Source organism: Euleptes europaea, chromosome 13 (assembly GCF_029931775.1).
Source record: "Euleptes europaea isolate rEulEur1 chromosome 13, rEulEur1.hap1, whole genome shotgun sequence".
Taxonomy (NCBI): domain Eukaryota; kingdom Metazoa; phylum Chordata; class Lepidosauria; order Squamata; family Sphaerodactylidae; genus Euleptes; species Euleptes europaea.
In genome coordinates, this window is record NC_079324.1 from 44,816,309 (window position 1) to 44,831,758 (window position 15,450).

The following is a 15,450-nucleotide window of genomic DNA, read 5'->3' on the forward strand; positions in this document are numbered from 1 at the left end:
GCCATTTTAAGGATCTCTCTGGCTGTCTAACTCTGGCTCTTTGCTTGCAAGCGTAGGGCCGCCTGCTTGAAATACTGCAACACTCCAAGTGAAAAATGCTCTATCCACCCTCTCTGCTCATGAACATTGGGAGGTTCTCTGGCAGAAACCCTACTGAAATGCATTATCATACTTTTGGACAGCTCCTGTGATTTCTACGCCATTGTTCAGGGCCCTGTGCTCCAGAACTGTCTGCCTCCCATTCTACCACCCTTAAGGACACCCTAAGTCCTCCACAGGGAGCAGCTACCTAAACATAGTCTCCCACTAAGGTTGCCTTCTTGGACAGCAGTGAATCCTCCACAGCCCTTTCACATGGCTACTGTGACCACAATGGACCACCTGGATTTGACCCCCAAATCCAGATCTCTCTACTCAGAGGTCCCCGAGCCCTTAGAAGAGCGCATGAACCTGTTTACCATCGGAAGGGGTGCATCTCCTCACATTAGGCAGCACCTGTTTCTATGCAGCGCCCCCTGCAGGCGCATGGTGGAGTGGTTGTTCTTGCAGCCCCGGGCCAAGGCACCGCACAGCAGCTCCTTAAAGAGGAGCACAATGTGCCAGTTGTATTTGGCCGAGCACTCCATGTAGCCGCACTTCCAGCTTTTCTTCACAAGCACCGAAAGGGCCCGTCGGGACATGAAGCGCTGCCTTTGTTGGTCCCGCTTGTTCCCGACCACAATGATGGGCGCTTCGTTGGCACCGCTTGTCCTGGGAAAGAAGCCAGAGACCCACTTGAGACAGGTAAGAACAAGTCTGGCACAAGCCTGCCCTGAATTTCCAGCCTCAGACTCAAAGAACTGCTGCTCGAGTGGCAGAATCCTGCTGCGGCAGGGGCAGGCAGGGGTAGGGAGGAGGGCTGGCTGTATCCCTGCATCTTGTAGCACCTGGCCTGGGTCGCCTTCTCAGTGGATGCATTCCTCTGGATGCCAGAACCGTCCATCAAATTGAGACCAGGACATTTAAACCCCAATGGGTGAAGCAAAGCAACCCTGGAGATTAGGAAGGAAGGTGGGGAAACCTACTGGTGAAATGGGAAGAGATAAGTAGTCATCTCTATGCAGCAGCAATCATACTAGCCAGCGTGGTGTAGTGGTTAAGAGCGGTGGTTTGGAGCAGTGGAATCTAATCTGGAGAACTGGGTTTGATTCCCCACTCCTCCACATGAGCAGCAGACGCTAATCTGGTGAACCGGGTTGGTTCCCCCCACTCCTACACATGAAGCCAACTGGGTGACCTTGGGCTAGCCACAGTTCTCTTAGAGCTCTCTCAGCCCCACCTAACTCGCAGGGTGTCTGTTGTGGGGAGGGGAAGGGAAGGTGATCGTAAGACTGTTTGATTCTTCCTTAAGTGATAAAGTTGGTATATAGAAAAACCAACTCTTCAACTAATAGTGTTGGCAATCACAGTTCTGCATTGACATTACCCCCAGTTCTGCATCCTCTGTGTCTCCTGGGCTTGTATAATTTATTCTGCTCCTGCAAGTAAGGGGGAGGGGCAAAGGGCACCGAAGCCCCATCTGGCCCCCAAGCACTGAAGCCCGACTCTAGTGTTGCAGACTTTGCCGGGCTAGACCGCATACTTGTAAACATGTTCACTGCCACAAGTTTGCTCTTTTAAAAATAAACATTCTTTCACTGGATGCTGAATTCTCCACCTAGGATCAAATTCTGTGACTTTATGTGCAGGGAAACAGGTTTGCTGCCTGGGATCTTCTCAGATCAAGGTAATGCTTTCACCTATTAGGCAAGTAGGGACTTTTGAGAATATGATAATTTTTTTTAGAAGTAGTGGGGGGAGAGGACAAAAAAAAAAAAGGAGCCAGACCTTGTAACATAAATGTAGGATGGTGTTGATTCTTTAAGGAGGGAAAGGAAAAAGGGACCCAGGCTTCATTTTCCCACTCTCCCCTAGCAATGGTTTGCTTTCAAACTGTCACACCTCTCCTGTTTTATCCAAATCTGGGCACAATGGTTTTATTCAAATAAATGGGCCAGGATCCAAAGCCTTTCACAACTAGTTCCACATGTTCAAGGAGGCTTCAGAACTGTGTTTTTCCCAAACTGCAGCCCTCCCTCTGCCACAACTAACCAATATTGAAACTGGAAAATATAAAGTCCTTGTGCGCTGCCCAAATAGAAAAAGTACTAGTCAAGAATCCCCCCCCCAGTGGCACAACCCCTCCTGCTGTCCACATCTGGATGAAAGACCCACTCCTCTCCATCTCTTCTTTCCCCCTCCCTTGGGCTCACCTGTTTTCCTGTATCTGCTGACGGATCATTTTCACATACTCAAAGCTTTCGGGATTGCAGATATCATATACCAACACGTAGGCATCTGTGTTCCTCAACCCTCGGCTTTTGAGGTCTGACCATTCCTGGTGTGGAAGAAAAGAAACAAAAAAAGCTCTACATAACCTAAGTCGACAGATCTACGTGGTTTCTTAGAAGGCTGCAGCCATGCCCAGGGTGAAGACGAAGAGACGTGTGGGCGCTGGGAAGCCTGAATCACCTCCATTCATAGTCTTCGGATGACAGAATCACATTTAACCCCAACCTGCAACACGGCCTATTTTAATATTTTACCATACAGATTTCTTTCTCTGTACACACTTATTGGGAAACAAGCACTCTGGAATTTTGTGGCACTTGCTTCCACATAAATATGCCTGAGAGCTGCCCTGGTACAGTGGTAGTGCACCTGCTTTGCATGCAGAAGGTCTAATATTTGATACCTTCACTTGAAGGATCTCAGGAGGAACAGAAAAACGCCTTGTTCTGTCTGAGGCCCTGGAGAGCCACTGCCAGTCAGAGCAGACAATACTGAAGAAGGTGGACCAATTCTCCATTGGCTAGCAAACAGTTACCTGGCTCAATTCAAGGCAGTGATCGCCACCTACAAAGCCCTTCGTGGCCTAGAAACCCATACTTGCAGGACAGGTTGCCTCTCCTACTGTTAGGGTTGCCAGCTCCGGGTTGGGATATACCTGGAGATTTTTGGGGTAGAGTCTGAGGAGGCCGGGGTTTGGGGAGGGGAGGGTCTTCAATGCCATAGAGTCCAATTGCCAAAGTGATTTTCTCCAGGTGAACTGATCTCTATCGGCTGGAGATCAGTTGTAATAGCAGGAGATCTCTAGCTAGTACATGGAGGTTGGCAACCCTAAGCATGGACCTGCTGCAGGTGGCTCATAAGACAGCTTCATGTGCACCATTTTCTTCCTACTACTGCAACACTTCTGAGTGGGCCTGGAGTATGACAATCCCATTAACCCAAAACTTTTTCCTAAATTTCAGAAATCCAAAAAACAAAAGCCATGTGATGCCTTTTCTTAAGTCCCACAAAAATAATGCATAACTATGTGCATGCTTGAAAAGCTTGCACACTGTTTTGTGTTGTTTTAGTTGGTCTTATTAAAAGGTATTGCACAAAAGGTGTTTTCTTTTGCTGTGGACCAAGGCAGCCGCCTGCAATCCACTGATTCAAAAGAGGACCAGTCAGCATGTCATGCTAGGGCATGACCATTAGGTGGAGCCAATGAGAGCTGCAGACCATTCCGCTTCACCCGCCTCATGGTTCCCTGGTATTAACTCTTGTTTGCAATATTATCTGCCCTTCGTTGACATCTGGAGGATGTTTTTGGTCCCTGTAAAGCTGGCCCTCAGGATCGTTACACTGTTTACACTGCAATGCTGATTTGTGTGGGTGATCAGTACTTCCTATCATTGGGAGAGTGCATTCCACTCTTAACGTCATCTATTTAAATGCACTCAGGAAAGGGGAGTGAGAAAGAAAAGAAGTCAGAGGCGACTCATTTCAGAGGGTAGTCACGTTGGTCTGCAGTAGAACAGTTAGATTCGAGTCCAGTAGCACCTTAGAGACCAACAAGAGTTTCAGGATACAAGTTGTTGAGAGCCAAAGCTCCATTCATCAGACATGAGTAGCAGTGGAGATGTTTTTATCCCAGCCAGAAGGTGGGAGGGTTGTTGGAAAGAATACTTGTAAAGGATGCAGAGGTACCATGCATAGTGTAGAGTCCAGTAGCACCTTAAAGACCAACATCATTTCTGGCAGGGTATGAGCATTTGTGAATCACAGCTCACTTCTTCAGATACAGCTAGAATGTGAGTCCATCTACGCATAGTGTAATCATTAGATCATTGAACGGACAGAGGAGGAACAAATGTCTACATGAGTCAGTTCTTCACATCACCAGTTAAAAGCAGTTTGGGGATACAAGACAGGGAACAAGGACTTGGAGAGCTGCTGCCAGCCAGTGTAGGTAATACTGGGCTACATGGGTCAATAGATTGACTCAGCCAAAGGAAATCTCACTGAATCCTCCCCTATACAAAAAAGTTAGACCTCTTAGCCAGTGTGATGGTTAGGGAGTAAGGCTAGGATCTGGAAGGGCCAGGTGCATTAGCACTGAATTAAACCAGAGCCCCTTACCCCTCCAAACACAAACCTTGATTGCAAAAGCAAGGGAAAAAAAACTTTTCCTATGTCCACCCAAGTAGCAGCTGTCAATCACTAGGCTTCATTTCTGTCCTATCTCCAGCAGAGGCCTTGAAAACAACTGAGAAATACAATTAGCAGCTCCCTGACAATCAGAAGATGTGAGAAACAAAATGCCTATTTTTAAATTCTGATTTTAAAACAAATACCGCAGCACAGCAATGGAGTGGCTCACAACTACAGCAACTCTTCCTAGGATCATGTCAGCCCTTTGAGCCAGACCGAAGAGGTTGCTTTCAGAAATCACCACCACCCCATTTCAAAGGGGGCACCTCGAGCACTGAGAAGGGATGTAGAGTTGCAAAGAAGAACCACACATTCTAGAAGGGGATGGCGGTGAATCATCCACAAGGTTTATTTGGGGTTGGGACAGCATTCTCAACTAGGAGTGCCAATGGTATGGAGCAGGGAAAAGGCCTGTCCCCTTAAGAGCAACTTAACAGGATGCTATTTACCAAGTGATGTTATTTACCTCCATGTCATTAAAAGCTTCAGCTGCCCATTTCCACACATTGTGTGTGTGTGTGAGTGTGTGTGAAGTGCCATCAAGTTGCAGCTGGCTTATGCTGACCCTGTAGGGTTTTCAAGGCACGAGAGCTTTTGACAAAGTCCCCCACCAAAGACTGCTAAGCAAACTTCATAGACCTCTTATGGATTGAGAGCTGGCTGAAAAATAGGAAGAGAGAGTAGGAATCAATGGTCAGTTCTCACAATGGCAGGATGTGAGCAGTGGGGTGCCTCAGGGATCTGTGTTGGGACCAGTACTTTTCTACCTGTTCATCAGTGACCTGGAGTTGGGGTTAAACAGTGAAGTAGCCAAGTTTGCAGATGACACCAAATTATTTAGCGTGGTTGAAACAAAATCGGACTGTGAAGAGCTCCAGAAGGATCTCTGCATACTGGAAGAATGGGCATTAAAATGGCAAATGAGATTCAATGTGAGTAAGTGTAAAGTGATGCATATTGGGGCAAAAAATCCCAACTTCACATATACACTGATGGGATCTGTGCTGGCAGCGACAGACCAAGAAAGGGATCTTGGGGTGATAGTGGATAGCACAATGAAGATGTCAACCCAGTGTGCGGCTGCCGTAAAAAAGGCAAATTCCATGCTGGCCATAATGAGACGAGGAATCGAGAATAAAACTGCTGATATCATACTGCCCTTGTACAAATCTATGGTGAGACCACACTTGGAATACTGTGTACAGTTCTGGTCACCACACCTAAAAAAGGATATTACAGAGCTTGAGAAGGTGCAGAAAAGAGCAACCAAAATGATTAGGGGACTAGAGCAACTGTCCTATGGGGAGCGGCTAAGACGCTTAGGGCTGTTTAGCTTGGAAAGAAGGCGGCTGAGGGGAAACATGATAGAGGTCTATAAAATTATGCATGGTTTGGAGAGAGTGGACAGGGAGAAGTTTTTCTCCCTCTCCCATAATACTAGAACACGGGGTCTTCTGCTAAAGCTGGAGGGTGAGATATTCAAAACAGATAAAAGGAAGTATTTTTTCACACAACGCATAGTTAAATTGTGGAACTCCCTTCCCCAGGATGTGGTGATAGCTGCCAGCTTGGAGGGCTTTAAGAGGGGAGTGGACATATTCATGGAGGAGAGGGGTATTCATGGCTGTTAGTTAGAATAGATACTAGTCGTGCTGCATACCTATTCTCTCTAGTATCAGAGGAGCATGCCTATTATTTTGGGCGCGGTGGAACACAGGCAGGATGGTGCTGCTGCACTCGTCTTGTTTGTGGCTTCCTAGAGGTACCTGGCTGGCCACTGTGTGAACAGACTGCTGGACTTGATGGGCCTTGGTCTGATCCAGCAGGGCCTTTCTTATGTTCTTATGACTTACAGAGGTGGCTTGCTATTGCTTTCCTTTGCGTAGTGACCCTGATATTCCTTGGTGGTCTCCCATCCAAATACTAACCAAGGCCAGCCCTGCTTAGCTTCTAAGATCGGAGGAGATCAGGCTAACCTGGGCCATCCAGGTTACATTAAGCCTCTGTTAAAGGGAAAAGACATCCCCTCCCCTCTAGGCCTTTTGGCAACCCTATTCTCAAAAGAACATAGTGGGAAAGAATTTACCTGCTTGCCCTGGGTTGGTGATGATCCAGTTAGAAGTGTGTTCACATGCATACTTGAGTTCTCCTGAAGCACACAGCTTGCCTTATTTGATGGGAATATTACTTCCCAGGATAGTTTCAGTAGTGTTCTCTCTCTGCTTAAGAACAGTATGAGAGCCAGTGTGATGTCGTGGTTCCAGAGTGTGGGACTAGGATCTGGGAGACCCAGCTTCAAATCCCTACTCTGCCATGAAGTTTAAGAGGAAGATGCAGAAGAGTTGGTTTTTATATGCTGACTTCCGCTACCACTTAAGGAAGAATCAACCGACTTACAATCACCTTCCCTTCCCCTCCCCACAATGGACACCCTGTGAGGTAGGTGGGGCTGAGAGAGCTCTACAAGAGCTGTGATTAGCCCAAGGTCACCTGGCTGGCTTCGTGTGTAGGAGTGGGGAAACAAATCCAGTTCACCAGATTAGCCTCCGCCGCTCATGTGGAGGAGTGGGGAATCAAACCCGGATCTCCAGATCAGAGTCCACCTCTCCAAACAACCACTCGTAACCACTACACCATGCTGGCTGGGTGACCTTGGGCCAGTCACTTCCTCTCAGGCTAACCTGCCTCACAGGGCTGTTGTGACCATAAAATGGAGAGGAGGAGAATGACATAAATTGCCCTGAGTTTCTTGGAGGAATAATGGGGAAAGTAAGGAAGGACCATCCCATTGATGAACCCTCCCCCAAGCTTCTGAAGCATCACAGAGTTTGCTTGGAGCAGTTTGAAGAGAGCCACTGCTAAGGAGCTTGACATTCCTATCTGTGGAGTGAACTGGGGTGTGTGGAATCTTGTTATGTAATGATCACAGTTATATGTAGGGCATTTGCACATGCCAAGTCAATTATCCCCTTGGAACAACTGGATTAACCTTGGTCTGAGCAGGATGGGAAAAAAACCTGCCTTTCAAAGGGCCAGAGTAAACCAGAATACGGGGTGTATGTGGGGGGGGGGGAAATGTTTAGTTTTATAGAACAACAGTTTTTATTGCCATTATTCTGTGTATATTATTATAGCTAGAACCTTTTCAAGTGTATTTTAAAGGCTGGGTTAGAAAGAAGAACCACAAGATTGGTCAAAAAGTAGACAGCTACGTAAGTCAAGAGCAAATTCCCAAAACAAAACCCTCGTCATTCCTTTGATTAAGACCAAACAAAATAATGCAACTCAATGTACAAGCTTTAAAGCTCTACAGAATTCTTAATCAGATTGGATGTTTAAAAAAAAAGATAAGGGGCTTCTACAGCAGAGAATGCATACAAGGTGTTTTTTCCCCTCCTACCCTCTTTTTTTGTTAACCTCCAGCCAGATGAAGAGTTCAAGAGAGCTCAAAAGCTTGCACACCAAGTTGCATTACTTCATTTGCTCTTTTAGAGGCATCATTTGGCTTCTTCTTCTTCAAAAAAAGGTCTGGTCAAGTCAACAGTTCGATTCTTTCATATCAATTTTTCAGCCCTTTAAAAAGGTTAGCTGGCAGCAGAACTATGTTGAAATTAAAAATGCTTATGGAAATGGAGGATAGCGGGCCCAAATACACGGACCAGTATGAAAACAACAAGCCACTCTTAAGCAGGTCAAAGTACTGCTCCCATACCAACACCCAACAGAGATCAACCATCTAACCAACAGGCCAGCAAAATCAGTTGGAAAATATTAAATCAGCTGATATGTTCAAAAAGCTCTATTATAGAAAGTTTTGTTCTGTTGTGCAGAATTCTCCAAAAACCAGATGGGTAGAAATGTGCCTAATATAATCTGGCAGACTGTGAAGGAGCAGCCACAGGAAAAGCCCCAGATCAAACAGTGGCAAACTGAACACATGAAGCTGCCTTATACTGAGTCAGACCCTCGGTCCATCGAAGTCAGTATTGCCTACTCAGACCGGCAGCAGCTCTCCATGGTCTCATGCATTGGTCTTTCCCATCACCTACTTGCCTAGTCCCTTTATTTAGAGATGCCAGGGATTGAACCCGGGACCTTCTGCATGCCAAGCAGATGCTCTACCACTGAGCCACGGCCCCTCCCCTCCTGAACCACTTGGGGAGAATCAAGTAACCCTGCTGTGCTGACTGGAGGGGCTGCTCAGGTTGGGTGTGTGTGATAGATGTCTGATGCAAAAAAACAAAGAACCCTTCCTCCCTTCCAAAATTCTTGCTGCGACCCTGTGCCAACTTGTAAGCAAATTAAAGCTCTTACAATTAATGGATGAATAAATCTTTAATTGGGTGACAGTGCCGGCCACCTATTTGGACAAATGCCAAGATGTGTGGCTTTATAAGGCATGTTTTACACAAGTACTTTAGAAGGAGTCCCCAGGAGAAAAACATAGCAATATCCATACAGGGAAATGATGCTTTTCTTGTGCGTGTGTAAAGTGATGTCAAGTCACAGCAAACTTATGGCAACCCAATAGGGTTTTCTAGGCAAGAGACTAACAGAGGTGGTTTGCCATTGCCTTCCTTTGCATAGCAACCCTGGTGTTCCTTGGTGGTCTCCCATCCAAGTACTAACCAGGGCCGACCCTGCTTAGCTTCTGAGATCTGACAAGATCAGGCTAGCTTGGGCCATATTGGCCAGGGCAGTATTTTTATTCTCATACCCCTGGTGCCTGGTTTCCCCCCCCCACCCCTGATGTTTCTCCCTATATATTACTGCTCTTTAAGTTAGATTGCAGATGCCCTGTAGGTTCAAGTCTCAGAAATGGGGCACATTCAGGCATAAAAATCACCTGTAACCTACATAAGAGTCAGTCACAGAGCCAGCATGGTGTAGAGGTTAAGAGCGGTGGTTTGGAGCGGTGGACTCTGATCTGGAGAACCAGGTTTGATTCCCCACTCCTCCACATGTGTGGTAAATGCTAATCTGGTGAACTGGGTTGGTTTCCCCACTCCTCCACATGAAGCCAGCTGGGTGACTTTGGCCTAGTCACAGCTCTGTTAGAGCTCTCTCAGCCCCACCTACCTCACAGGGTGTCTGTGTGGGGAGGGGAAGGGAATTGTAAGCTGGTTTGATTCTTCCTTAAGTGATAGAGAAAGTTGGCATATAAAACCCAACTCCTCTTCTTCTTCACCAGACAGGAGATAAATTAAATGATAATCATGAGAACAAACAGGTAAGTGTGAAATCAATGGAGTGATAAAAGGTGATCTTAAAGAAGAATATAAATCACAACTGAATAAAAAATGGGTAAGTGTTTCTGCCTTTGCCTTTCCACACAGTCGGCATATAAAAATAAACTCTTCTTCTCCTTCACTTTCTCCACCTCAAAGGTGCATCCCCTCCCATTGCTCAGAATCAAGCCCTGCTAGTGAAAAAAATGGATCTAGGGCTGAGTTGTGGCTTGGCACTCAACACATGAGGAGTTCAAAGGCAGGGCTGCTGGACAAACCAAGCAAGTGCTCCCCAAGAGGCAGGCCTCATCCTCCCTGACACCTTTGGCTCAGACAGCAGGGAGCCCTGCTCCTGGGCTCTGCCAGGCAGGTGCGAAAGCAGCAGTTTCTTCTCTGAGCTATTGGCCATCCGCTTGGAATCTAATTCACCCATCCCGTTTTGCTCTGGCTTCACACAGAGGCCTCTTGGCTCTCAAGCAGCCAGCTGTTTCCTCTAGAGCCAATTACTGACCCCTCACCATACGGAGGATGTTGTCGGAGTGCATTAACGAAAATGGTCCCCTGCGAGCAGCCAGAGAGATGGATTTCCTTCCCCACCTGCTTCATCGCAGCTGACTCCATCTGTTACGCCAGAGGGGTGTAGCTCATGAAACACTGCCTTTCAAAACTTTCTCTCAGCATGGTGTAGTGGTTAAGAGTGGTGGTTTGAAGCAGTGGGCTCTGATCTGGAGAACCGGGTTTGACTCCCCACTCCTCCAAATGAGCGACAGAGGCTAATCTGGTGAACTGTGTTGGTTTCCCCACTCCTCCACATGAAGCCAGCTGGGTGACCTTGGGCTAGTCACAGTTCTATTAAGAGCTCTCTCAGCCCCACCTATCTGTTGGGGCTGAGAGTGTGTCTGTTGTGGGAGGGGAAGGGAAGGTGGTTGTAAGCTGGTTTGATTCTGCCTTAAGTGGTAGAGAAAGTCAGCATAAAAAAAGCCCAGTTCTTCTTCTCCTCCTCCTCCTCCTTATCGTGGCAAGTTTGAAAGGGGGTCAAATTCTTTTATGGCACAACTGGACATCTCAGTCCTTGCCCACAATGATGTCTAACCCTGTCAGAGGTGTCAATCAATCTCGAGCACTCAGTACATGTCAGAAGGGTATTTACACACAATGATGACCTCAGAGGGGTTGTCCAAGTTTTTACTTTGACTAGGGTGGGGGTCAGAAAACGGGCTTCCCAGCCCCTTGTGATTGCCCCACTCCAAGCAGAAGAATGAGATGCAGGGGAAGAGGGGAGGATGCTGGAAGAATAACAGACCAGCAGAAGCCTAGGGTGGGTGGAATAAAGTGAGTGGGGTGGGGGAACAACCTGTGGTGGGTTTCTAGCTGGCAGAGCAGCAGGTATTCCAATTTTTCACTTTGCCTTGCTATTTAAGGAATTTTAAAAACCAGGATGGAAGCTTGGACAGCTTTGAGAAATAACATGTGTGCAGGGGGAAATTGCCAGAATGGCGGGACTCAGCTAAAACACATTGTCTTCTTATGGGTAGTTGAGTTTTGCTGACAGTAATTGTTTTTACTTTGCATAAACTGAGTCTGGTTCTGCTAGTTCAGAGGTCAGGAGAAGAGCTAAATGGCTCACAGATTCTCTCTTTGCAGCCCCTGGAAATCACTGGCTTCTGAGATCTCAGCAGGCATCGCCCCAATGCTTTCAACTGGATCTTTGCAACTCATAAAGGACTAGAATTTTGCTGCTCTGGAGAAGGTGAAGATGAATCCTGAACTGTTCTGCCCTTTCCCTAAGTTGCAATGAAGTCAATGGGTTGAAGTTAAATCAAAAGAGTTTCTGTCTAGACATTCGGAAGAATTTTCTAACAGTTAGAGCGGTTCCTCGGTGGAACAGGCTTCCTCGGGAGGTGGCAAGCGCTCCTTCCCTGGAGGTTTTTAAGCAGAGGCTAGATGGCCATCTGTCAGCAATGCTGATTCCATGACCTTAGGCAGATGATGAGAGGGAGGGCATCTTGGCCATCTTCTAGGCATGGAGTAGGGGTCACTGGTGGTGTGGGGGGAAAATAGTTGTGAAATTCCTGCATTGTGCAGGGGGTTGGACTAGATGACCTTGCTGGTCCCTTCCAACTCGATGATTCTATAGCATAGACACAGCCCTGGCTGTAGATCTGATTTGAGTTACAGCAGCACAAAGCAGATCCAGTGCCTGGTAAGGAGAACTGAGCACTTAAATACAGTCCTCCTTACTAGTGAGTCTCTTCCTATTGCTCTGCAATGCCTCTTCCCCAAGTAGTTATAACTTAGGGAAGCTTTGACTGATTCTATCATTCTGCTGGTTCCTGATTCTCCTCCCTTTAGATGAAAGTTTTGAAGTATATCAGAAGCTGCCCTTTAGTCACTGGATCAGAAGAAATCCCACTATGTGGCAAAGGGACATCGCCAGACCCATCGGAGGCATTGGGAAGTTTGTCTGTGGAGCAACACAGGCACTGGATCAAATATCTCTTTTCAGTATCACCCTGAATATTCAGCTCCTGTGGCCAATAATTGTTAACACAGCTATCTTCCATTTTTTTTAAAAACAAACCATATAAAGATAGATGCTACTTTATTGTGAGGCACTGGATTCCACATAGAATCACAGCATCATAGAGTTGGAAGGGACCACCAGGGTCATCTAGTCCAACCCCCTGCATAAGGCAGGAAATTCACAACTACCTCCCCCCCAACACCCCCAGTGATCCCTACTCCATGCCCAGAAGATGGCCAAGATGCCCTCCCTCTCATCATCTGCCTAAGGTCACAGAATCAGCATTGCTGACAGATGGCCATCTAACCTCTTCTTTAAAACCACCAGGGAAGAAGACCTTACCACCTCCTGAGGAAGCCTGTTCCACTGAGGAATGGCTCTAACTTTAGACTGGACATCAGCTCATCCCATAAAAGGTTGGAGGTCTAAGTTGGCCGAAGAGCTTGAGATGGGAAGAACATAGAAGAAGAAGGCCTCTTCCCTCCCCTCTCTTCTCTCCCCTCTCTTCCTTAACATTTGCACATTACCATGACCCACCCAAAGCCCTTGGTCTAGGGCAGGCCATCAATACGAATGAGTCAGAGGAAAAAGTAGTTGGGCACAAAAGTGAGCTAAAGGGATTGTTTTCTGTTTGCTAAAATGTACTCTTCCCTGCTGGCATCTCAAATGGGCATTTACATGCTGGAGGTTAAGAAGATCATTTAGAACTAGATTTAAATACATTTTGTGAGAAAAATGCTTCTCTGGGCAGCCGAAGGCACAACTCAGTGAAGATGAAAGCAGGCAGGAGGGCTGAAGGTTATTCAATCCTTTTTACTTTGCTGATGGTCCAGTCAGTGTGACTAGGGGGTCTAAATCAGCTTAAAATGCCAGTAGTTTAATTTAACAGGGGATGGATTTGAAAGGGGGGAAAGGGATTAGTGGAAAACTTAAAAAAAAAATCAACATATTCTGTTACTGTAGTTGCTACAAAGATGAATCAAGTAAGGAAATGCCTTTCAGGGGAGGTCAATTTCTATTGGCATAAGGTCACGCAAACTTGAGCTTACACAGAACTCTTCTTCAGTCTTTCCACCATATCTAATGAGGGGTTCCATGTGACTTAAAAGCCCACAGACTCTTATACGGATAGAAGTTGGTCTAAAAATATTGTCAAAGGCTTTCACAGTCAGAGCAGCTGTGGCAGGCATCTTCAGAGGAGTAACACTGAAGGATAATGTGCTAGTCAATGTGTTAGTCAACTAACAAAGACTACAGTCCACAACAGCCATGCAGATTAACTTTGGATTTCACACATTAACAGATCACTTCAGGATACAATAGTTCCATATTAACATACCACACCGTCATTAGCACATTATCTTGATACTTACAGGACAATGATTAGCACATTACCTTTGATACTTTTTGCAGGACAATGATTCAGCTCAAACCCAACCCCTTTCTGACTATATATTACTCTTCCTACACACTTGACACTGAGAGACACTGTCCTTCAGTGATACTCCTCTGAAGATGCCGGCCACAGCTGCTGGCGAAATGTCAGGAAAGAAAATACCAAGACCACCATCACACAGCCCGGATAACCTACAAGAACCAAAGAAGTTGGTCTAGTTAAAAATACTTTGTTCTATAGTACCAACAACCTGACAGTGTTCACAAGTAGAGTTAACACCCACCCCACACACAATCACGCTCCCCCTATGCTGACAACCCATCCAGCACATACTTCCACATGCTAATCATGGGGTGGGGAAAGAAGCCGCTCACTCACCTGAGCGCTGTTTGCAGGGAAGGCCGTTAAATAGGGCACATCCATGACCTTCAGGTCATACACGTTCCCGTTGAAAATGACCGAGGGCCTATAGGTGTAGCGGCATTCCGTCGGGCTGTATTTCTCCGTAAAGTCGTGGTAGAGGAACTGGCGGATGATGGCTGTTTTGCCCACATTGGGGGCTCCCAAGACAGCCACCGTCAAGGTCTCCACCATGGTATGCTTGCAGGACGTCTGACAGCTCCCTGGCGGAGTCTGCCCCCCCCCGTCCTCCCCTCACAGAAGGGCGGAGAGGAAAGGAGATCAACTACATCGTGGGAAAGTCCAGGGAGGCTGGATCTGCCCCTTTCCTGGCCCCAGTTCTCTAGGCGCTGCTGGGCTCTCGGGATCTCACCAACACATGAAGCAGATCCATTCCAGTTCGCCGCTAACTGTTAGAGTGGCTCCTCAATGGAACAGGCTTCCTCAGGAAGGGGTAAGCGCTCCTTCCCTGGAGGTTTTTAAGCAGAGGCTAGATGGCCATCTGTCAGCAATGCTGATTCCATGATCTTAGGCAGATGATGAGAGGGAGGGCATCTTGGCCATCTTCTAGGCATGGAGTGGGGGTCCCTGGGGGTGGGGAGGTAGTTGTGAAATTCCTGCCTTGTGCAGGGGGTTGGACTAGATGATCCTGGTGGTCCCTTCCGACTCTACCATACGTCTCATCCTGCAAAGGGAACTCCCCAGAGGAGCAAAGTCCAGCCTGTGCCGGTCCAGGCGCCGTCCCGCGAGTGGAAGCAGCTGGTGCGCCGCCATAAAAGAAATCACGTTGGAATTGGAGCCCAGAGGGGGGAGATGAAGTTCTCCAAGTCCGGGAGGCTGTCAAGAGAGGAAGCGGGATTGGAGCCGGCGGCAGAGTTGGACGCTTCTGGGTCCGGCCCGGGGCTCTGCCTCGCTCCCACTTCTCCGAGGCAACCGAGGGAAACCGCTCGCCTCCTGCTCGTCCTTCCCCGTGCCCGCGGGAAGGGGGAAGGCGGGGAGAGAACTTGCCAAGTCCCGGGCAAGCGGAGAGAGGGAGGGAGGAGGAGGAGGAGCGCCAGCGGGAGCCATCACGGGACGCTCCCAGCCCGGCTCTCGCTCCGGATTCTTGCTAGGAGCCAGGACTCGGTCCGGATCGGGCACAGTTGCAGAGCCTCCCCGGGTTCCCGATGGCCCCTACGCCGGCGCAGCCTCCCGGGCATCGCGGCAGCCTCCCGCTTCGGGGACGCCGGAGCCGGCCCGACCCTCTCCCCTTGCTGGCCGCCCAGGTGTCCCGCAGATGGCCAGGGCTGCTCGCCAGGGCAGGTCCGGCGGTCGCCGTGCCCCGCTTCCCTAAGCCGGTGCCG

The 15,450-nt window shown here is 47.9% G+C and overlaps 1 protein-coding gene across 1 annotated transcript; it reads right to left on the bottom strand.

Annotated features, from left to right (window-relative positions):
• Nucleotides 1-479: 479 nt before the first annotated feature.
• RASL10A (RAS like family 10 member A) lies at nucleotides 480-14,332 on the bottom strand. Its single transcript, XM_056859868.1, has 3 exons — nucleotides 14,087-14,332; nucleotides 2,292-2,416; nucleotides 480-750 (listed from the first exon to the last, which is right to left on the bottom strand). Exons 1-3 carry the CDS (start codon nucleotides 14,300-14,302, stop codon nucleotides 480-482), a joined length of 612 nt encoding a protein of 203 aa, XP_056715846.1. The 5' UTR covers nucleotides 14,303-14,332.
• Between the last annotated feature and the right edge of the window lie 1,118 nt (nucleotides 14,333-15,450).

Excerpts from the sequence above, each read along its gene's own strand:
- RASL10A (XM_056859868.1), bottom strand. The coding sequence starts at position 14,302 with ATGGTGGAGACCTTGACGGTGGCTGTCTTGGGAGCCCCCAATGTGGGC. Across the intron at positions 2,417-14,086 it reads TCCCTGCAAACAGCGCTCAG|GAATGGTCAGACCTCAAAAG; the intron begins GTGAGTGAGCGG and ends CTTCCACACCAG. Across the intron at positions 751-2,291 it reads CAGCAGATACAGGAAAACAG|GACAAGCGGTGCCAACGAAG; the intron begins GTGAGCCCAAGG and ends CTTCTTTCCCAG.